Source organism: Zalophus californianus, chromosome 2 (genome assembly GCF_009762305.2).
Source record: "Zalophus californianus isolate mZalCal1 chromosome 2, mZalCal1.pri.v2, whole genome shotgun sequence".
Lineage (NCBI taxonomy): Eukaryota > Metazoa > Chordata > Mammalia > Carnivora > Otariidae > Zalophus > Zalophus californianus.
In genome coordinates this window covers 67,150,337-67,173,638 of record NC_045596.1, presented here as the reverse complement: position 1 = coordinate 67,173,638, position 23,302 = coordinate 67,150,337, and the positions used below count along the sequence as shown (strand labels likewise).

Here is a 23,302-nt window from a genome sequence, read left to right as displayed (position 1 = left end):
AGGAGGCTTGGCAACTCCAAGCCTCCATTCCTTCACCTGTAGCATAGAACTTCTAAACAGTTTGTAGGATTGTTATGAGGATTTCATGAGATAATAAATAAGTAGGAAGCAAGTGTTTGACACAGAGTGTTCAAAATTTAAGCTCACTGCTTTTTCCTGGAAAATGATGACTATTTGCTAACCGTCCACCAGTTCCCCGTGTGTCTCTTTTGATCATAGCTAGCCTCCATCTTTCCCTTCCGCAGGGGAGGAAGAACTGCCGGGTGCAGAGGAAGCCCCACTTTTTGCCCTCCCTGTTGGGGCTAGGGAGCCGATATCACACAGCAGGTGGTTGGGAGAGACGGAAAGATGACTCTGGAGAAACTCTGAACTATGGGCTCAGTATCTGAAGACCCCGGGCCTAGCTTGGGAGGTGGGGTAGGGGCATGGGGGGTGGGGAGAGACGGTGTGAGGTGCCCTGCTGAAAACGGAGGCACTAACTGAACCACTTACTGAAATGTGAGCACATCAGGCCTTTTCTGACGCTGAGGCTACCATGTGCCCCGCCCTTCCCCAGGGAAGGCATCTGGGGATTCTTCCTGGAGAAACAGATCCAAAAGACAAAACCTACAGCACGACCTTGGGGATCCAGGCCTGACCACCCTGTGGTGGAGCTAACCAGTTGACTGCTGCCACACACAGAACTTCGGGCCTGCAATTCACAGGGGTGATACTCTGTCTCTTCATCTCCCGTATCTCTTTCTTCCCCGCTGGCCCCCACCTTTTGGTTAAAGGCGGGAGGATAATGAAACCAAAAGAGCTTGTGCAATAGATAAAAGTGTTTCTTTGGTTTACAGAACTCAGTGTATCCCTCTTCATACGGGCTTCTCTCCTGGGCTGGCTCCTGACCACTCCAGTCCACTCCCTTGGCAAAGGCTCTCTTCAACGCCTGCTCCCCAGGGGCTTCTGCAAGCACTTGTAGCTATTCCCGGCTGTGACCTACAAGACTGATGCTCGAATAGGCAGGAGCTTCCTCTCGCTGTCTGCTAAGACCTGGCTTCTGATTTAGGGTCTGAGAGTCCACCTCCCAAGGACAGTTAGCACAGTGCCCCAGGGGATCTGCCCATCTCAGATGGCAACACTAAGCTTAATACCTGTGAGATGGGTGTTGTTCTCTTCCAGTTCCTCAAAAGTGAAGATGCTCAGGCAAAGATGGCAAGAGCTGAGCAGATGAAAGCTGAAGGAACAAGGAGAGGGTAATAGCAATAGCTGGTGCTATCTGAGCCTTTGGCATGTTGGGTCCTCTTCCTAGCATCTCCTAGGTTTTGATCCATTTAGCCCTTACTACAAGACTATGAGGGCAGGACTATTATTATCTCCATTTAAAAAAAAAATGAAGAGGGACGCCTGGGTGGCTCAGTCGGTTAAGCGTCTGCCTTCGGCTCAGGTCATGATCTGGGGATCCTGGGGTCCTGGGATCGAGTCCCGCATCGGGGATCCTGCCTCTCCCTCTGTCTGCCACTCCCCTGCTTGTGCTCTCTCTCTCTCTGACAAATAAATAAAATCTTTAAAAAAAAATAAAAAAATTTTAAAAATTTTAAAAAATGAAGAGTGAGGTTTAGGGAGACTCAGTAAATGACCCCTAGTCAACCAGCTGTTCATGAAGGAGCAGAGTATGAGCCCAGATACTAATTGCAGGTACAAGAATGCACAAAAATAAAGTAAGCAGTATATAGATATAGATTCTTTATTTAAATTCAATTTAGTTAACATACAGTGTATTATTAGTTTCAGGGGTAGGATTCAGTGATTCATCAGTTGCATACAACACCCAATGCTCATTACACCATGTGCCCTCCTTACTGCCCATCACCCAGTTACCCCATCCCTCCATGCACCTCCCCTCCAGCAACCCTCAGTTTGTTTCCTAGAGTTCAGTGTCTCTTATGATGTGCTTCCTTATTTTCAACTCATGTTATTTTTCCTTCCCTTCCCCTATGTTCATCTGTTTTGTTTCTTAAAGGCAGTTTATATCTTTTAAAGGCAGTAGGGTAGGGTATAGAGGAAAAAGAATGCCCAGAAACAAATTGAGAAGACTGATGTAATGAAAAGAAGGACTGACCCGAGAGTGAGAGAATCAGGGCCCAGACCTCGGAGCTTCAACAGAGGCCTGAGCACATTTAATCAGGTGGCACGGTTCTGGTTTCCCATGATGGCAAAGAGATGTGGTTTCTCTTTTTTTCACATTTGCAGTTAGAGAACGTAGAGTACACAGAACTTAAATGCCAGTGATAGAACATTCTAGAATTGGAAACGAGCATCTTTTCAGTTTGTCTTCTTCCCAGAGATAACTAATCAACAACCCAATCAAAAATTTCCTGTGCCTGACTATGTGCAGAGCTCTGAAGAGGCACTGACCCTCAAAGATGGGGGGAGGGGGTCGAGATCAGCACTGCTCAATAGGAATATAATGTGAGCTTCATGTGCCAGCTACATATGCCATTTAAAATTTCCTAGTAGCCATGTTAAAAAATGGTAAAGGGGGGGTGCCTGGATGGCTCAATCAGTTAAGCATCCCGACTCTTTTTTTTTTTAAGGTTTTATTTATTTATTTGACAGAGAGAGACACAGCAAGAGAGGGAACACAAGCAGGGGGAGTGGGAGAGGGAGAAGCAGGCTTCCCGCGGAGCAGAGAGTCCAATGCTGGGCTCAACCCCAGGACCCTGGGATCACGACCTGAGCCGAAGGCAGACGCTTAACGACTGAGCCACCCAGGCGTCTCATAAGCATGCGACTCTTGATTTGGGCTCAGGTCATCATCTCAGGGTTGTGCCGTGGAGCTGCCTCTGGCTCCGCACTGGGCATGGATCCTGCTTAAGATTCTCTTTCCCTCTCCCTCTTGCCCCCACCCCCTGCTCATGCTCTCTCTCTCTCTCTCTCTCTCTCTCTCAAAAAAAAAAGTAAAAGAAACAGGTGAAGTTGATTTTAATAATATATTTCATTTAACACAAAATATCCAAAGTATTATCATTTCAACATGTAATCAATATAAAAATATTAATGAGATATTTTACATTCTTTTTCAAACCAGGTCTTCAAAATCTGGTGTATATTTTATACTCATAGCCCATCCCAATTCAGTCTAGCCACATTTCAAGTCCTAGCCACATGTGGCTAGTGGTTACCTTCTCTGCAGTGAGGTGCACACTTCAAACAAAACACATACACAAAGGGGCGCCTGGGTGTCTCAGTCGGTTAAGCAGCTGCCTTGGGCTCAGGTCATGATCCCAGAGTCCTGGGATTGAGCCCCACGTCAGGCTCCCTGCTCAACGGGGAGTCTGCTTCTCCCTCTGCCTCTCCCCACCCCCGCATCCCCCCCCATCGTCGTGCTCGTGTGCACGCGCGCTTTCTCTCAAATAAATAAATAAAATCTTAAAAAAAAAAAACCAACCCCCCCAAAAAAAAAAGACACACACACAGCAGGGTTCTCTAATACAGGGTAAAAAAAAGTAGAGTGCAGAGTCAGTGCTGGAGACCCTAAGTACTCCAGAGCAGACAAGCTGGTACTAAGCAGCAACAGCAGTAATTCTGCAGTTGTGCTTTCTTTTCTTTTCTCTTTTCTTGTCTTTCCTTTTTTTAAGATTTTATTTATTTATTTGAGAGAGAGAGCACACAAGCAGGGGGAGCGGCAGAGGCAGAGGGAGAAGCAGGCTTCCTTCTGAGCAGGGAGCCCAATGCAGGGCTCGATCCCAGGATCCCGGGATCATGACCTGAGCCGAAGGCAGACGTTTAACTGACTGAGCCACCCCGGTAACCCATGCTTACTTTTCTTAAGGGTTTGCTTATTTTTTTTCAGCAACGTTCATTCCTTTTCACCAATTCGATAAATAGTTATTAATAATGACTTTCCATAATCAGATCCCTGCATCGTCATGAACAAAATTGCTTTTCATATTCGGAAAATCACTTCTAATCAATGTCAAGTGCACGTTTTTGAAAACCGATATTGGAAATAACCTCAAGCCCTCTATGTGCCTATTGCTGAGAGAATGACCACAGCCAGAGAAACAGAGAACTGAGAACAATTACAAGCCACAGACTCACATACTTTGACCCCTGAGAAGCACTGTCTCCCTGATTAAGTGCTCCTCGTTCCCTTCCCTCCCAAACCTTTCACAGTGCTCCCTGGAGCCCTTTGCATGGCCCGCGCTCCCTAAAACTTGGCTCTTCTCTGAAGACCCAAGTGCAGAAGTGGACATGCTGCGTCCCTGAGGGAGCCCTTTGTAGTAGAAGCTGTACTTTCTACAATACCGCAGCCCTTTTCCCATTCGCCAACACAGCCTCTAAGTGATGGCCCCCCCACTGTGAATGTAGTTCAAATCCCTGCTGGCTTGTTACCTTGGGCAATAGCCTCCTTTTGTTCAGGTTCCTTGTCTGTAAAAAGAGGATAATAACCTACCTCACTGGGTTGTTTTGGGATTGAGTGAAATAATGTATGCAAAGTGTCTAAAACACTGAGTTTGCACGAACCCAACTCATGCTAGAGATGACTGTCATGACTCCAGTATAAGGTTCACTGTCTCCATGTCTGGCCCTCATCCTATGCTCCCCATCACCGCACTGTGCTTTGCTCTTACTTCTCCTTATTGATTAAAGATTGGTGTTAGGGACGCCTGGCTGGCTCAGTTGGTTAAGCATCTGCCTTCGGCTCAGGTCATGGTCCGTGGGTCCTGGGATCTAGTCTCGCATTGGGCTCCTTGCTCAGCCAGGAGCCTGTTTCTCCCTCTGCCTGCCGCTCCCCCTGCTTGTGCTCTCCCTCTCTCCCTCTCTCTGACAAATAAATAAAATCTTAAAAAATAAAAAAATAAAGATTGGTGTTGCTCTCACAGTTTTCTCTCCACTCCCATGTCCCACCATCATCCTAGATGACTTCAGGTCCTCTTGAATAAACTGTCTCTCAATTTCTTCACATCCACACTTTATAATCCTCTTCCCTCGGTGTTCAATTGGAACTGGCTTGTACCATCTTTTGAACTGTGTGCATCTCTTCCCAGCCCCGCATTCACTGACATCAACACCGCCATCTTGAAATCAGCCCCCGTGGGTGTTTGCACCATGGACATTGGCAAATGTGAAAAAACAGGGTACTTGTTTTTAGGGAGCGAGCTTACTAGCACACACGGCTTCACCCCATTCCAGCCACCTAATGCCATGGACACACCTTGACTCTTTTCATCACTAAGAACCTTTTGACATCTGAAATCTTAAGTGAAAGTCTCCCGTTCTTGGACTACACTCCTTACTCCCTTAAACTTCCACTCTGTGGATCCGCCACAACCATCTGTTAGGTCCCTCCACTGAACAGCCTTTTCCTGTCTCTGCTTCTTCCACAGCTCACTTGGGCTTCTTGGTTTACCACACGAGTCGTTCTTGTGATAACATCCCCCAAACTCCTGCCCTGTTGTTCTTCCTGTTAAACCCAAACCTAGCTCAGTCCAGTTGTAGTTTCCATCTTTGGAATCTATAAGGTGGTCATAAAGTCTGGGAATGAGAACTATTACCTGATTATGAATTGTAGTGTGTATTAATAAGCCACTTTTATGTATTTGCCTCTACCTCCCGTCTCAGTGGCTGCCCTGAATAGTGGGCTGTGAGCTCTTGGGGTGCAGAGGAAGGGCCCAGGCACATGGGTTGCACTATACATTCTTGGCCTCCAGACTTACTTGGCCCTAGTGCCACCCCTTACCTCTTCATCTCCCTGCCTTTCTCATCTTCCACTTCCTTAAAGTTCTGATCCTACCTCCACCTCACCACTCTGAGCCTATGACCATGTTTCTCTTCCCAAAGAAAATGAAGTCACTGGACAAGAACTTCCTTTTCTTCTAGCCACCAAACCTGCACACATCCCATGGCCACGTCTAGCTTTCTTCCTTTCGCTCTCCTCAGGCCAGTGCCTCTCTCCTCTGTCTCCTGCTGCCTCCCCGAGGACTTTGCTCTGTCAGTCATCTCTTGTCTCCATTGTCTTTAACCTCCCTTTTGACTGGGTCCTTCCTCACAGCATGGGAACATCCTCAGGTCTTTCCCGTCTCAAACGCTGTTCTGCACGTGTGCCCCCCCCCCCTCGGCGGCCTTCCTTACTGCCCACTCCTTCCTTGATCCACCCTCACGATGTCCCTATCATTGTGTCATAAAATCCATCTCTCCAACATCACCAGTGACCTTTTATTGCAAAATCCAATGAACACCTTGTGTTTGTATCTTATTTGGTGTCCATCATGGGTTGAATTCCTGGGTATTGCCCCCACAATTCATACACTGAAGTCGTAACCCCTATACCTGAGTGTGTGAGCTTATTTGGAAATAGTGCCATTGCAGATACAATTAGTTAACAACTAGTTGTAGTGAGGGGTGCCTGGGTGGCTCAGTCATTAAGCATCTGCCTTCGGCTCAGGTCATGATGCCAGGGTCCTGGGATCGAGCCCCGCATCAGGCTCCCTGCTCCATGGGGAGCCTGCTTCTCCCTCTCCCACTCCTCCTGCTTGTGTTCCCTCTCTCACTGTATCTCTCTCTGTCAAATAAATACATAAAATCTTAAAAAAAAAACAACAAAAGAGCTAGTTGTAGTGGCATGGAGGGGGCCCTAATCCATTCTGACTGATGTCCTTACAGAAAGAGGAAATGTGGGGACAGATATACACACAGGGAGAAGGCTGTGTGGAGACTGGAGTTGCAGCGGTGGTTCCTGGGCTGCAGGGAACCACCAGAAGCTGGGAGGGAACCTGGAACGGATCCTTCCCCGGTCACTGCAGAGGGAGCACGGCCTTGCCAGACGCCTTGATTTCAGATTTCTAGCCTCCACACCTAGAAGAGAGTAAATTTCCATGTTTAAGGCACTGGTCCGTGGTACTTCGATTCTGGAGTCTCTTGGAAGCTTTTGGCAAGGTTGACAATGAAACCTTCTCATCCCTTCAGGTCTATGTTGCTTCCGTTTCTGCGGGTTCCCCCACCTCTTTAACACTTCTTCTCCTCTTTCTCTAGCTTGTCTTAATGTTTGATGTTCCTCAGACTTCTGACTTGGGCCTTCTTTTCACATAATCTCTTCTTTTCACATAATCTCCTGAGTGGTCTCACCGGCTTCCGTGGCTTTAATTCACGCCCTATGTGATTTATGGGTTGTTGGTTTTTGTGTTTTTTTTTTTTCTTTTTGATTTCTGTGGTATAAATATTCCCACCGTGGCTGATTTCAAACTGCCAACGGTTTAACAACTTGTTCTCAAAATATAACAACTGGCTCTCACAGCTGATGGGAGCCGGTACAAGCTGGCTCCCACACACCTCCGATTTGGTGTCAGAGATAGGCAGCTTATTTTTACACGGAAGGTAAAATAAAAATACCTGCAGACTTTGCTTTCCCCTCACAAACTGCTCCGGAAGTGAAATATCTGCAGCTGCTTTGACGTGGGGCTTTTTGGTTTATTTCCATATCACTGTGGTGGTGGTAAATCCCCCCCAACCACCACCTTTTTTTTCCCCTCCCCCGTATATGATAGAAATAGAATACCTTTGATCAGTTTTATTTTTATGACATGTTTTGCAGCTGTTTAAAATCTGGTTTTTGTCAGAGGGCATCAATATTGTATTCTCAAAACAAGAAAATATTCCCTGGCAAAGGAGACAAATAAAACGATCTTTACTACCAATACTTTTGAAACGCGTGATTTCCTTTACTTGGCAGGAGCCATAGCATTGGGTTTTAATCGCGTTCAGAAAACAATCTTTGGCCCCACTTGCCCTTTCGTCAGGGTGGACTCACTTGTTCACTCGCTTAACAGATATTTATTGAGCACCAGCTGTGTGCCAGGCACTTGTCTAGGTGCTGAGGAGATTCTGATGAGCCAGACAGATGGGAGCTTACATGGCATGGAGGGGAGATAGATAGTAAACCAAGCAAATAATAAGGAAGCTAATTTCAGAGAATGGTGAAGGATTTGAAGAAAATCAAAGCAAGGTAATATGATTGAGAGTGACCTGAGGTGGTATAGTCACTATCTCTGGGAGGTAGGCTCTGGGACTCAGGCATCTGACCCAGGCAGATATATGTATCTTGAGGTCTCTTGAGCTCCTTCTACATGGTGCTAGTTTTCCTTCTGTTTCTCAGAGAGCACCAGTCTCTGGTACCAGCTACACAAAAAATCTAAATGAGCTTCCTCTATCATCAAACGCAGTTAAAATGCCAAGGGCTGGACTCAGTGCCTGACCAAAGGCAGGGGAACAGAGCCAGCCTGAAATGACTCTGAGGAAGATCCTTTTATTAGTTGTGAGGCCGTGTACCTGCACCTGTGGGCTGGGGGTTACCAGTCACTGACGTTTAGACCGAGGACTCTCCATTCTGCCTCTCACCTTGATGTGTCCCTCAGCTTGTCCATTACACATGGCCAAGGGCCAGACGGAAATATGTTTTTTGGTGTTGCTTTAACATTTCCAATTCTACAAAACCAAGCCTCTCCCCCTGCCCTCATCCCCATCTCCAGTCCATCACCTATTCTTCATCTCAGCAAATATTACCATCTTCCAAGATGCTTCCCAGGGGGTAATCCTTGACTCTTTTGGAATATCCAATTAAACATGAAATCCAGTATTTCTACCTCCACAGGTGTCTTGAATTTACCCACCTCTCTCCATCCCCAGGGCTGTTACCCTATCTCAGCCTATCACTTCCTGTTTATGTTAATGTGACCACAGTCTTGGTCCTTCTGTTCAGTTATTTACACTGCAGCCTGAGATTCTTTTCTAAAATAGAAGTCGGGTGAGGCCTTTTCACTGCTCTAAATCCTTCCATAGCTCTAAATGGCCCTCATATAAAGCTGGATTCCAGGACACGGTGGCTCACAGTCCCTCCATGGTGCGGCCCTTTTAGCCTCTATAGTCCATCCTCTCCCTGCCCCTAATCTGTAGGCTCTAACCACATCTGTTAGCTCTTCATTTGTGCCATATTCTCTCCTACCTCTGCCTTTGCGGACATTTCCCTACACCTAGAACGCTTCCTTCAATCCCACCTCAGTATCTTTGACCTGGATAAGATTTAATCCTTTTGAATGTCAAACAGTGAAGCTATTTCCCCCCAAAACCTCTAACCACACCCTACCCCCCGGCCCAGAGTTTGGGTTAGGATACCCATTGTGTGTTCTCATAGCCCTGTTTTGGAATTGCCTATATACCTGTTTAAATACATATGTATGCACTTGGGGCACCTGGGTGGCTCCGTCGGTTAAGTGTCCAACTCTTGATTTCAGCTCAGGTCATGATCTCAGGGTCATGGGATCAAACACCCCTCCCTCCCCAGTCCAGGCCCCGTGCCGAGCAGGGAGTCTGCTTGGGATTCTCTCTCCTTCTACCCCTCCCCTGCTTATGCAAGCTGTCTTTCTCTCCCTCAAATAAATACATAATAAATCCTTAAATATATATGTGTGTGTATATATATATATATATATATATATACATGCAGATTGTAAATTATATGAGAACAGCAGCTCTGTCTGTCTTTTTTCCTATTGTATCCCCTGCAACTAGCATAATGCCTGGCAAAGTGGGCCTGCCATGAATTTTTATTGATTAACGGATGGCTATGTCTCCCTTCCTAAATTTTGGTTTCTTCGCTTATCCTTAAAAAATAAAACCACCTTGTATAAATTAAAATGTCATATGCTTATTATGGAACACTTATAAAATACAGAAGAGAGTCTACCATCCATCTCAGTACATAGTAATGACCCCTGTTATCGCCTTGTATAGATATTATTTTCATTATTGAAATCTCACTATGTCTGCAGCTTCTTTTAATTGTGGTAAAAGATACCAAACATAAAACTTACCATTTAACCGTTTTAAGTGTGTAGTTCAGTGGCATTAAGTGTACTCCCACTGCAACCATCACCACTACCCATCTTGGAACTTTCTCATCTTCCCAAAAGGAAACTCTGTGCCCATCAAACAACAGCGCTCTCTTGCCCTCCCTACTGCTTTTTTTTGTTTGGGTTTGTAGCAAAGTGGAAAGGGCTTTCTTCTGAATCCTTACTTAGTCCAAGTTATCATCTCCCTTTATTTTCAAGCGGCTGTGAGGATTTCGCAGCACGGGCCGTCCTTCCTGGCGTTCTGTGGTGCTGCCCGGTGTTTCAGTTAACGTTGAATTCCAGGCCGATAACATTTCTGAAGCCTCACTTTGTGCTGTGTTTCCGCACTTAGGGGCCCATGAAAATCTTCTAACTTCTTGTAAGATCCAAAGAAAATAAACTTTTAGGTCAAAGAAAATGTTTTAATATATAATATTCACATGTTTGTCTTTATGGAAATATCATCATGAAATATACATTTAAATATATATATATATTTTTAATGGAGGAAGAGGATCATGAAGGCAAAAATGCCTAGGTAGTACAGTAAAAAGCTCTCAAGTTACAAACAAACAAAAGAATGGTGAGGAGGAATTGCTGGAGTTTTTAAGGCAGGAGACCTATCCTTTGGTCTATTTCCATCTTTTAAGTTCTCTTTCCTAAGCATAAATAAAGTCATCTTTGGAACATTTTACATAGCAGTATGTATAGTTCTGCAGTATCCTGAAATTTTAGCTTTAAAAATTTTAAATTTTAGGTCAGGTCTCTAATTCCTCAGACGTTAAGACATATTGCCAATTAGTCCTCCTGGAATGATTCTCCAATTTGAAAGAACCCACATGGAAGCTAATTAATTGGACCATTCCAAAGAGCTAGACGGCATTGGTTTTATGCGTTTTAAGAGAGTTCAGAGAGTAGTGTGGCCAGGATCACATGTATGAGACTTCAGAAATGTATGGCAGGCGTCCCCGTTACCTGCGTCTTCTGGTATCTTTGTTTTGTTCATTTAGATAGTCATGACATCTTCATCTTTCTGAGGGAAGGGATTGTAAAGCATTCTGATTCCATTCTGGAGCATTTGGTGCCATTCTGAGCACATAAGAGGCACCTACCAGCAGCATTTTTGACTTGATGAGATATGCATTTAGAATTGCTCAAATTAGAGTTGTTGATGATAGGAATTAGAATCTTATCTAATTCTAAATCATTTGACTTAAATTTAGAAGGATGGTTTTCCTTGAAAGCCAGAGTTAGGGAGAAGAGGAAGAATCCTAACTCATTTATGAACTTATCTGAGAACCTAAACTTCTTTTTTACATTTTTAAAAAAGATCTAGTTTATAATTTTTTTAGATTATTTATTTGAGAGAGAGAGAGAGAGCACGAGGAGGGAGGAGAGGGAGAAGTAGACTCTCTGCTGAGCAGGGAGCCCGGACGATGCAGGGCTCCATCCTAGGACCCTGGGATCATGACCTGGGCCAAAGGCAGACGTTTAACTGACTGAGCCACCCAGGCGCCCCAAGATTTATTTATTTTAGAGAGAACATGAGTGCAAGTGTGGGGGGCAGAGGGAGAGAATCCCAAGCAGCAGACTACCCGATGAGCGTGGAGCCTGATGTGGGACCGTCCCAAGACCCCGAGATCATGACCCAAGTCAAAATCAAGAGTCCGATGCTTAACCTACTGAGCCACCCAGGGGCCCTGAGAACATACATTTTTGAAGACAATCTATTTTTCCAAGAAACATAAAGTCATCTTTCCTATAGTGCCCACTCTCTTAACCTCTTTTCCTCCATCAGTCATAAAAGGTTATGAGTCTTTTGAAAGTACTGAACACTATCCTACTTGTCAAATTAAAATATAAGTTCTTGCCAGAGTCAGAGCTCCAAGTTGCCTGCAGGCGCCTAGATGTGCAACCTTGCACTTAGAAAGATTCCGACTGAGAAGACTTCCCCGTTATAGCAATAGGACTTCTCCCTCCAAGCCCCATACAGCTACATATTAAGAAATAGGTCCACCTCAAGAGTAAACATGTTAGACTGGAGTGTCCTGGAAAACATACTTTTAATTTCTTGCTTGTCTTCTAACAGTTCTCCAAAGCTTCGCACTTTGGCTAGAGGTTTGTCTCCGGCATACCTGCGATTTGGTGGCACCAAGACGGACTTTCTCATTTTCGATCCCCAAAAAGAACCGACCTTTGAAGAGAGGAGTTACTGGCAGTCTCAAGTCAACCAGGGTGAACTTTTTAAAGATTCACAATATGTTTTAATTCATTTGAGTCAGTCTTGAGCATTCTCAGAGAAGTGTTCCGGCTGCCATCTGACAGTAAGAAATCGAGGGCTCCCGACTGCCTGATGGAGGCATTTCTCACAAAAGGAGGAAGTAGGGGGCAGGTTTCCTCCTCCCGATGTTTTCAGGAATGTGAGACCTCACACAAAAAATTGTGCTGGGCATAACTGAGAGTTAATTGTGCTGTAAATAGAACAATGATTGTAGCTGAAGGACACAGCTGCTTAGTGGGAGCATGTGGGCAGAAATGTGTCAAACTGAAAAGAGTATTTACAGCCGAAGATACAAGCAATGGATTGCAACCCATTTATTCTGAAAATAGAATGTGAATGGAAGGTATAACAAAAGGGTGTGGAGATACGCTCTGCTTCTTAGACTGGATTTTAAGATTTGATTTATTGGGCAGTGACTGTCAAACTTTATTGACTACCCGTAGTCCCCTGGGGTGAGTTTGAATATTTGGATTCTGTGTTCCAACCTTAGATTACAAGTTTAGCAAGCTCCTCAGGTGATTCTGATATTTGGAAGTCTGTTGGCTCCCCCTGAGAAACCTGCCTTAGGGAGCAGCGAGGATTTGCCCTATGTCTTCCATAAGTACTATACAGACATCAAATGGAAGTTAAATCATTATTGTAACGATTATGAAAAATATAGTGTATATATAGTTGAATTATAATAATGTGTGCATCATGCATATATTAGTGAATAATATTTCATTATTTCATATATTACATATTTTCCTTCTATTTTCTTTAGGTAGGCAGTGTCCAGAACAGTTAATCAGTAATTGGGCCAAAACTGATAGAAGAGTAATTAGAAAAAAATGAAAAAAAGCAGGAGAATTCTCTTAAAGTGACATATTGGAATCATTTATGCTTAGACTTGACCATTCCCGTCAGTCACGTGTGTTTGAAAGGTCTCTTAAGTTCAGACCGGAAACTCTCCTTTGCTCGTCAGTTTTCCTCATCCTGTGTGTATATGTGGTGGGGGATGGGAGATGTCAAGTGCCTCTGAAACATCCTTTTTGAGCACAGCGATGGATGAGGGACTGGCTGCCAGAAAGCCAGAATGTGTAGCTTCCCAGAAAGGAAGTTGTTGGCAGGTCAGCACGCCCTGGCAGCCAGCGCCCAACAACTCTGCTGCCCTTGTGATAAAGAAGTCCGGTCTGCCTGACAGCATAGTGGTTGACTTTTCCAATTGCCCATGTTGTGGTCTCAGAAGCTTCGAGGATATCATATTTGAAGGAAAAAAAAAAGTCAACATTTCCTGTCCCACCATTATGGCAAGAGGAAATCAACCCAAAACAGATAAGAGTCCAGCGAAACAAATTTCTGTGTATTTTGAAAGTGAATCTTAAGAGAATTGAACTGTTTTCTTAGGTGGGGTTCTCTAGCAATTTTAAGTTTCTGAGGAGCCTTCTGAATTGTTAAATAACCTGAAGTCACGTCCAGTGTATCTGTATCCAGAGTATGTCCAGTGTTTCTTAGGAAACCTGCCCTTTGGTGGTTTTTTTGTGTGGTGATTGGTTAGCCAGCAAATTTGACGTGTGTAACAGAATATCTCTCTCTCTGATCTCATACCAGAAATGTAATTATCCTGCTTTAGTCACATAAATAAGTAATGAAATAAATGTACGGGATTTCAACCTTACCACTGTGAAAATAGATCCTCTAAATTATTTCTTCCATTTGCAGATATTTGCAAATCTGGATCCATCCCTTCCGATGTAGAGAAGAGGTTACAGTTGGAATGGCCCTTCCAGGAAAAATTGCTGCTCAGAGAACAGTATCAGAAAAAGTTCAAGAACAGCACTTACTCAAGTAAGAGATGAAAGGTACCTGCAGGTGTCCCAGCCCCTAAATACATGGATAGCTTGAACTTGGGCTTGAACCACGTAAGCCCTATAGCAGTTGTGTTAAGAGTTAATGGGAAATCTTGAACCCAAAACTTCTGGGGTTTTTTCTCATTTCTTCACCTGACTTTGCCTACTAGCCATGAAGTGAAATCTAGAAATCACTCATGAGCTAATAATGACCTTTACTGCTCTGAAGAACTAGGAAGTCAAGGAAGACACAGATACATTCCTTGTGTAAAAGTGAAGTACAAAAGTATGAAGAGTAAATAATGGGGGCGCTTGACTTGTTCAGTCAGTAGAGCCTACGACTCTTGATCTCGGGGTTGAGGGTTCGAGCCCCATGCTAGGTGTACAGATTACTTAAAAGTAAAAATAAATCTTTAGGGGAAAAAAAAGAGCAAGATGTGAAAACCATTCACACCTCATCATCCATTCCATCTCTCCTCCCAGAAGCAACCCCTAAATTATGAGTTGGTGTACCATTAGGCAGTGGAAGCCTGAGTCATGCCAGACAGTGTTGGCCATCAAGCAGCTCTCTCTTTTTCTTTCCTCTGTGGCTTTGCAGACCTAGAACTAGCTCGACGAACCAGGAATTTATTTCCATTCACTGAAACAGTTATGCAGTCTTCAAAATGGGAAGATGTTGTCATGCAGGGCTTTAAAACAACTGAAACAAGCCACCCTTATTTAACTATGAAAAATATTTTTATCTGAAAGTTGATGTTTTAGACCCAACTAAGGGATGATGTTGCCCCAGATCGCAGTTAAGGGAATAACCTGCTCAGATACTCTACAACTGTCTTTTGATTTTTGAAAAATAAATTATCTTGTAGTTAATTTGGGTCACTCGGCATTTCTAAGAGAACATTACTGGAAGAAGATCATTTATCTTTGAAAGATTTTGCTGGATATTATCTGGATGTCAGTGTATCCAGTGGATTTTTATTTTTCTATTTTTTTATTTCTAAGGTACAGAAAAGATGTGGCACATAAGAAATCAGAAAATAGTTTACATGTTAATAGATAAGGCAGTCCTCTAAATTATTTATTGCATTTTAAAGGGGGTAGGAGAACAACTCTGACACTTTAATAAAATGATCTATGGTTGAATGGAATTTGACATAACACAGGGCCATCTCAATCCCACGAAGGGAATGACAAGAGTACAAGAGACCCATAGCAGTAAGGTCTCACCTATAATAAATCAATATGATATAGGTCTGCTAAGAGAAGACTCCGTGGTATTAGGTAATCTATTGATTTCTACTTTATTTTGCATCATGTTAAACATTATACCAGTTTATACCAGTTTCCTACCTCACACAATCTTTCTGGAATCAAGGTGGTAGGTTTCCACCATCTTTCCCTGCCTCTGGGACTAGGACCTTCATAGTTCCTACACCAGAAGAAAGTTCCTTCACTAGGTAACTAGGTCATTATAACTGCAGCCACCCCACTGGCTAAAATATTTAACAAATACGGATAGTTTATTTGCATCTGGAAACATTTGACTCCTGGTTTGAAATTCTTTGTTTTAACATACATGTCTTAGAAACATATAGATAAGAATGCACTGAGTTTCGTCTGGGCACCAACTCATTATGGTAGGAAGTATCTCAGAAGCCGACAGGTGTTTCCACACATTGTTCTGCACTGACGGCTGAGGTTGGTGATGCCTGAGGAACTTGGGCTGGCATTGTCCAAGGGAAGAGATAGCAAAAGTCTATGGTGGCAAGGACAGTCATTGTCCTTTAATGTGTCTATCATGGCACTGACTAATTCGTCAGTGGCCTACACCATTAAAACGGGTGTCCTAGAAGATACAGGCAAGTTTTCCAGTTACAGGACCCATTGGATGGTGGGTTTCACTTAAGTAGAAGATGACAAAACATTTGTCACGAGACTACAAACTGTAAGCCTGTTTAGGCAGCAAGAGGAAGCAATGTTACAGATGTAATTCTGGGTGTGACTGCAAAAAGAACTTCCTTATTCAAATAGTTCTACTTAATGAGCTAATTCTTTGCTCTCCGTCTTCTCTGCCTCTCTTCCTCATCACCTGAGTCCTCCCCCTCCATCACCCAGTCCCACACTGGAAATGGACACCCTTATGTAAACAGACATGGCATAAGGCCAGAGAAAGAATGCCAATGCTAGTGTGTCATTTAGATTATCCTGCTCCGGGGATCTTTCCACCCTCTCGTAGAATAAGGGTAATGTTTGGGAAATGGAAATTTAGCTGTGAGTTTTTTCTTTCTTTCTTTCTTTTTAAAGATTTTATTTCTTTATTTGACAGAGAGAGACACAGCGAGAGAGGGAGCACAAGCAGGGGGAGTAGGAGAGGGAGAGGCAGGCTCCCCGCGGAGCAGGGAGCCCGATGCGGGGCTCGATCCCAGGACCCCGGGACCATGACCCGAGCCGAAGGAGGACGCTTAACCGACTGAGCCACCCAGGCGCCCCTTTCTTTTGTTTTCTTTTTAATTTTATTTATTTGTCAGAGAGAGGGAAAGAGCAAGCACAAGCTGGGGGAGTGACAGGCAGAGGGAGAAGCAGGGTCCCCACTGAGCAAGGGCCTGATGCGGTACTTGATCCCAGGACCCTGAGATCATGACCTGAACCGAAAGCAGACGCTTAACTGACTGAGCCACCCAGGCGCCCCTTAGCTGTGAATTTTCTTATTGTTCTTATTTTGAGGACAGAGTAGGCTGACTGGGTGGTTGTTTTTTTTCTCTAAGAGTAGATTCTAACTCAGTAATATACAGCCCTTATTCTAGGAGATGTTACTATTATGTTGTAGGAAGCATGTAATAGAATTTTAAGCTATATAAATTCCAAGTGCCTTTGGAAAAATGAAACAGACAAAGAATCAAGTATGAGTTGAATAAATACTCTGAAATGCAAGCATTCTAGATTTTTTTTGAAAATGCCATTGAGGGACAAGGTGGTGGCAGTGCTTAATATCTATAAAGGCTTTTTATGGTTTACAAAGGGTTTTCACATATGTCATTTCAACCTCAGTTTTGTGAGTAGGCACAAGATGGTGCTAATTCCAGGATTCTGGATCCATAGCTGAGCCTCATGCCAGGTAAAGCGATCACCTCAATCATACAGTCTGTAAGTGGGAGACTGGCTCCTGGAGCTCAGGTCTTAGGATTTCTGATCCAGGAAACTTTCTACAGTGTGATTTTGCAATATGAATGTCTAACGTGGAGCTGTGACTAAGACAGTCGAGTCACCCCTTTACAACAGTCTCTAGTAATGGCACAGCCACCAAATAGCTATGCCATATTGGGCAAAGCACTTCATTTCCTTGGGTGTCAGTTTCCTCATGGAAAAATGACGGTGGAGGTTTGGGGAGAACTCAACAATCCCCAAGGCTCTGTGCCATCCCAAACTGTGGCTCAGGATCCAGTGGAATGCTGGGCAACAGGACTGGAGAGCTTTTCCACCCCTGTTGTCCGTAACTCCCTGATGATAGGCGGCAGCTCTGTGGCCGTGCGTGACACAGCAAATATCTAAAACACCCCAAACAACTCCCGAGAGGCGTTCCTGCCCCTCAGCCTTTACCGGCAATATTAAATTGAGGGTTTCTCTGCTATGCTCACCCAGTAATTCACTTAGAATTTTTTAAACTAGGAAAGTTCAAGAGTGAATTTCTATTCAACCACTCTAAATATACATGAAAATTACAGACATTATGCATTCGATACCTGACTTGAAGATGATATTCAAACTGACATTGTCGCTACTCTCAAGAAGTAATTCTGGACTAGCTGATGGTTAGAGAAGTTGAGTTCAAAATTTCCCAAACCTTGATGGCACTTAAGTGACTCAGTCATTTTTTAAATTGTTTTGATTTTTTTTTAAGATTTTGTTTATTTATTTGACAGAGAGAGAGACAGCGGGAGAGGGAATACAAGCAGGGGGAGTGGGAGAGGGAGAAGCAGGCTTCCCGTGGAGCAGGGAGCCCGATGCGGGGCTCGATCCCAGGACCCTGGGACCGTGACCTGAGCCGAAGGCAGACGCTTAACGACTGAGCCACCCAGGAGCCCCAATTGTTTTAATTTTAAATTTATCTTACCTAGCCCCAAGTAAATACCTAAGAGTTTCAATTATTAAGTTGTTAAGTCCAAAAACCTACTAGTAACAGTTCTTGTGTCCAACAGAGTTGATATTTCCCTTGCAAATCTAAAGGATCCTGTAGTGCCTGTGTGAATAGGGTTGCTTGGTTGAGTTTGAATTTCAGATAAACTAATTTTTTTTTACTGTATTTCTCACATATTGCATAGACATGAAGTAAAACATTATTCCTCATTTATCTGAAGTCCAAACTTAACTAGTTGTCTATATTTTCCTTCGCTAAATCTAACAACAAGGTGGTGAATTTCTTGAGGCTTGCCAGGATGTCTTGGCACCTAATTTGGAAACCACGGATTTATAGCCTTAGGCCAATTTTTTAATGCCAAATTTTACTTATTTAAAATTAACAAACCCTATACGTGAAATTTTCCAAAAAATTGTTTTAAATAGAGTGAAATTTACCAAAAATATTCTGTGACTGAGCTTGTGAGCAGAGATGTTTCAGTTATGAAGAGCATGGCTTATATTGACTAATGACAGTGTGACTTGGGCATGAGTTCCCCTGAGGTCATTTGAACGAAACCAGAGTGCCAGACCAAAGCTTCTCGTTCTTTATGTGGTTCAGCATGGAAAGCTGAATCAACAGCTGAAGTAAACGAAGTCCTATTAATTTTTAATTTTTTAATTTGCCTGTCTAATTTTTTGTCTCATATTTATAATTATAGTCACTCATTAGGAGTGACTTCAGTTTAACAACCAAAATAGTAATCCGTTGGAGAACAAATCTGGAGGCTTTCATTACGTGGTGCTGACCCAGCCATTAAATTGCAACATTTTTCTTTTAGAAAGCTCCGTGGATATGCTGTATACTTTTGCAAATTGCTCAGGACTAGACTTGATCTTTGGGCTAAATGCCTTGCTACGAACAGCAGATTTGCAGTGGAACAGTTCTAATGCTCAGTTGCTCCTGGACTATTGCTCTTCCAAGAATTATAACATTTCTTGGGAACTAGGCAATGGTAAGTGCCCCTGGGACATTTCATTAGTAAGGAGATTCCCCTTTGGCATTAGTTGTAACTATTTATGACATTCTTTTTAATATTAGCAAATATGCTTTTGGCTCAGCATACTTGTACCAGCGCTCAACAATGCAACTTTTGGAATTGCTTATGGCAGAACACTCCTTTATATATCCTAGGACCTACTGTGAATCCTAGTTTATGTTACACTTGAGCTGAAGACAACTGGTTGGACCCAGAAACTTCCACAACTGGTTGGACCCAGAAACTTCCACAGCTCCTGGGCTCACTTGACGTTTTCAGGATTGCTTAAACCTATTATGGTTGGCAGGTTGAACTCAGCAACCCTGGGAAGCAGGCACTTTTGCTTTTGCCCTTTCATGTCTTTCTCTGTTTCTCAACTTGTCAGTTAATTTCAGCAACTCCATCCCTCAACCATCATGATACGCTCAAGCAAGAAGTTCCTAGTGTAGAATACTACCCAGGTCAAGCTCCTGATGATTTCCTTCTTCACTTTTTGGCAAAGAACTTGTAAATTCTAACTAAAGTACTAATGATTAGCCACATTCATTTAAACATATTATAGAGCTTTTTCCACACATGAGCCAATGGAACTGAAACTAAAATGGGAAATGAGATGTAGTAATATGATGGGTACGTACTACATTCCAGGCACTGTTCTGAGCATTCAAAAAGTATTATTTTCTTTTTATAACCACGCTGGGGCAGATACAATTATGACCTTCATTCTAAGGAAGACAAAAGAGGCACAAAGAGGTTAGTTAAATAGCTGTGTGATCTGGGCTACCAAGTGGAGGACTTGGGATTTGAACCCAGGTAGTCTGGCTCCAGAGCAAGGTCCCTGCTTTCTTGGGAGTTCCAATCTAGAGGAAGGGAGCCAGACCGACAAGAAAGCAAGCAAAGAAATAAGATACATGTCTATAGTGCCATGTATTGCAGTAATGTCTAGAGGCAGATTTTGGGATGAGGTTGCTAAGGGTGACTGGCAAGTGAAGCACAGAACACAATATAGGGGCAGAGGGAACCATATCTTGGCTAGATGCTGAACAACTTTAATGGCAACCACATGAGTAATGGATCATCTGAACCCATCCTTACCCATCTCTATATATCCCTCCCTCCCTACTTTTCTACTGTACCACCCATCCCCAATTCCTTCTGCTCTTCAGAGTAACATAACAGAGCCATGCCCTCCTGTTTCTCTCCTCCTTGGGCCCCCTTTTGCAAGGAAAAGTTCTGCTTTCCAGAAAGAAGGAGAAGGGAGCGAGGGAGAGCCTGGGCAAGGTGTTTGGGGAAGTAGATTGAACACTTCTGTGCCTCCCTCCCATGTCTTCAGCGTGGCTACTTCCAGGCTCACCTGCACGGATAATTTGTGAATAAACAGTCTCAATAAGGCTTTTAATGGCATTGTAGAAATCGGTTTTTCAGTGTCTTCCCCTCCCACCCAAACTTTTTGTCCTTTTTAAGTAAATCAGTTTATTAAATACTGGATATAGACTATTCCTCAAAATATCCATTAGTTTAATATCCCCATTATTAACTTCAAATCATTGTAATACCCCCTCACACTTTAGTTATGCCATTTACATTTCTGTTTAACTGAAATATCTTCTTCATAATGAGGGCTTTTCCTTTTCTTGCCTTTGAATGCTAAGTTTTTGTAACTGGGAAATGTTTTCTTGCTTTTATATGCTGCTTTTAAGTTTGCTTTCAAATACAAAATTTCTAGGTACGTGACTACCTTCAGAACTGCTGTCTTTCAGAACCTAACAGTTTCCGCAAGAAGGCTGGTATTTTCATCGATGGATTGCAGTTAGGAGAAGATTTTGTCAAGTTGCATAAACTTCTAGGAAAAACCACTTTCAAAACTGAAAATCTCTATGGTCCTGATGTTGGCCAGCCTCGAGGAAAGACTCTCAAGATACTGAGAAGGTAGGAACTAGAAAAAGCAGAACCACTTTTCTTAAAAAGAATATTTCTCTCTGGTGGAGAATTCTCAATAGTCCACCTGTTATTAAACCGTTTGCTACCTAAGCAGATGTTTTACCAAAAGAGGAAATGCTGACTGGCTCAGAATACCAAGGATCTGGGGCCAATGGAACCTACAATATAATTTATATCAGAATTAGGAAGTTTGGATTTGCCTGATGCTAAGGCAGTAACCAGCCCATTTCTAGGCAATAAAACTCCTGTGCATATATTGTGCATATATATTGTGCATATGAGGATTAAATAAAGATCATAATAGAGTTTTCTTTTCTAGTTTCCTGAAGGCTGGGGGTGAAGTGATTGATTCGGTTACATGGCACCAGTAAGTATGTCTCCTGCTCTTAGTACTAAGAAACTAATGCTAGTTTTACTTACTACTTAGCTTTCAAAAAACTATTTCCATTTAACTACTAATTTACATAGTTGAAATAAGAAACAAATAGTATCTCAAGCAGCAGTGTACTAGACTTTTAATATTAATAAAACAAACGTTTAAACTTTATTTTAAATACTGTGGTAGTTTCTATAAGATCAAGGCACACTATCATTTAAATCGTGGAGCAGATAAGTGGCTAAAATCAATATGCTTGCCAAAGACCAGGTAACCTCTAAGTACCTGCACTTCTGACTATGTCTTTTCAAGACGGAACAACTGAGGGATGCCTGGGAGGCTCAGTCGGTTAAGCGTCTGCCTTCGGCTCAGGTTATGATCCCGGGGTCCTGGGATTGAGTCCCACAGGCTTGAGTCCCATGGCCGGCTCTCTGCTCAGCAGGGAGCCTGCTTCTCCCTCTGCCTGCCGCTCCCCCTGCTTGTGCTCTCTCTCTCTCTCTGTCAAATAAATAAATAAAATCTTTAAAAAAGAAGACAGAATAACTGATCTTCTTCCATCTTTGTCTCTTCTTGCTAGAACTTCTGCCTTTTTTGTTTTTTAATATAACAGAGGGGTGGGAAGAGGTAGAAAGGAGAACAAGGTAGCCAATTAACTTAAAAGCAGAAAGCACAGTTTGCTATTTTTTTCTGAATATTTTCTGAATAATTTAGCTACTACTTGAATGGACGAATTGCTACCAAAGAAGATTTCCTAAACCCTGATGTGTTGGACACTTTTACTTCATCTGTGCAAAAAATTTTTCAGGTAATAGTCTTTTTTTTTTTTCTAATGGAGAGAGGTCCCCTTTCTTTCTAGGGGATATGATCCAAGACCCTCAGTGGATGCTTGGAACCACAGATAATATCAAATCCTATATATATATATACTTTTTCCTATACATACATTCCTATGATAAAGTTTAATTTATAAATTAGGCACAGAAAGAGATTAACAACGATAGTAATAAAATAGAACAATTACAACAATGTACTATAATAAAAGGTGAATGTGGTCTTTCTCTCAAAATACCTTATTGGACTGCACTCACTCTTGTGATGATGTGAGATGGTAAAATGCATATGTGACCAGATGAAGTGAGGGGAATGACATATGTGTTGTGACATGGCATTAGGCTACTAGTGACCTAATGAAGATAGGTCAGAAGGAGGATCATCTGCTTCTAGACCACAGTTGACCGCAGGTAACTGATACTGCAGAAGGCAAAACCATGGATAAGGAGGGACTTTTGTAAATCCAGAGTTTTTATTTTTGCAGTCTAGCTAATTCTAAATTCTATATGTCTATACATTTACATGTTTTTCTTTAGATAACAGGCACTTATTCACTTCAGTCCCCCTCAGCATCAGGTCTTATCCATGTGTATCAATTAAAAATTAAAAATTCTTCCAATAGCCTTTTGGTAGCATTAACTCTCCAAGGCCATAGGAAGGGGATGACTTAAATTCCTTCCACACTTAGAATTCCAATAAAAGTTAATTGCCCAAGACCTAAATGACCACAAACATATTTTGTAACTATATTGGACAAATCGGTCTGGGAATACAAGGTTTTGAATGTCATTAATCTTCAACACCATAGCTGGTCAGCTTGTTTGCAAATATAATGGGGACTCTCCTGTTGCATAGGTTGTCGAGGAGACCAGACCCCACAAGAAGGTTTGGTTAGGAGAAACGAGCTCTGCGTTTGGGGGTGGAGCACCCTTGCTGTCCAACACCTTTGCGGCTGGCTTTATGTGAGTGAAGCAGCACCGCCTTGGGGATCAGGCTGCAACATTCTCCCGTCCTTTTATTAA

General features: G+C 42.9%; 1 protein-coding gene across 2 annotated transcripts in view; it reads left to right on the top strand.

Annotated features, from left to right (window-relative positions):
• Positions 1–23,302, top strand: part of HPSE (heparanase) — a 35,532-nt gene that overhangs the window by 1,347 nt on the left and 10,883 nt on the right. The window contains exons 2-8 of one of the 2 annotated variants that reach the window (XM_027600594.2): positions 11,959–12,104; positions 13,852–13,977; positions 18,935–19,108; positions 20,893–21,061; positions 21,393–21,440; positions 22,161–22,254; positions 23,136–23,242. In XM_027600594.2, the coding sequence (XP_027456395.1) occupies positions 11,959–12,104; positions 13,852–13,977; positions 18,935–19,108; positions 20,893–21,061; positions 21,393–21,440; positions 22,161–22,254; positions 23,136–23,242 (864 nt within the window). The remainder of the gene's footprint in view (positions 1–11,958; positions 12,105–13,851; positions 13,978–18,934; positions 19,109–20,892; positions 21,062–21,392; positions 21,441–22,160; positions 22,255–23,135; positions 23,243–23,302) is intronic. The other variant, XM_027600596.2, reaches the window with a different exon arrangement.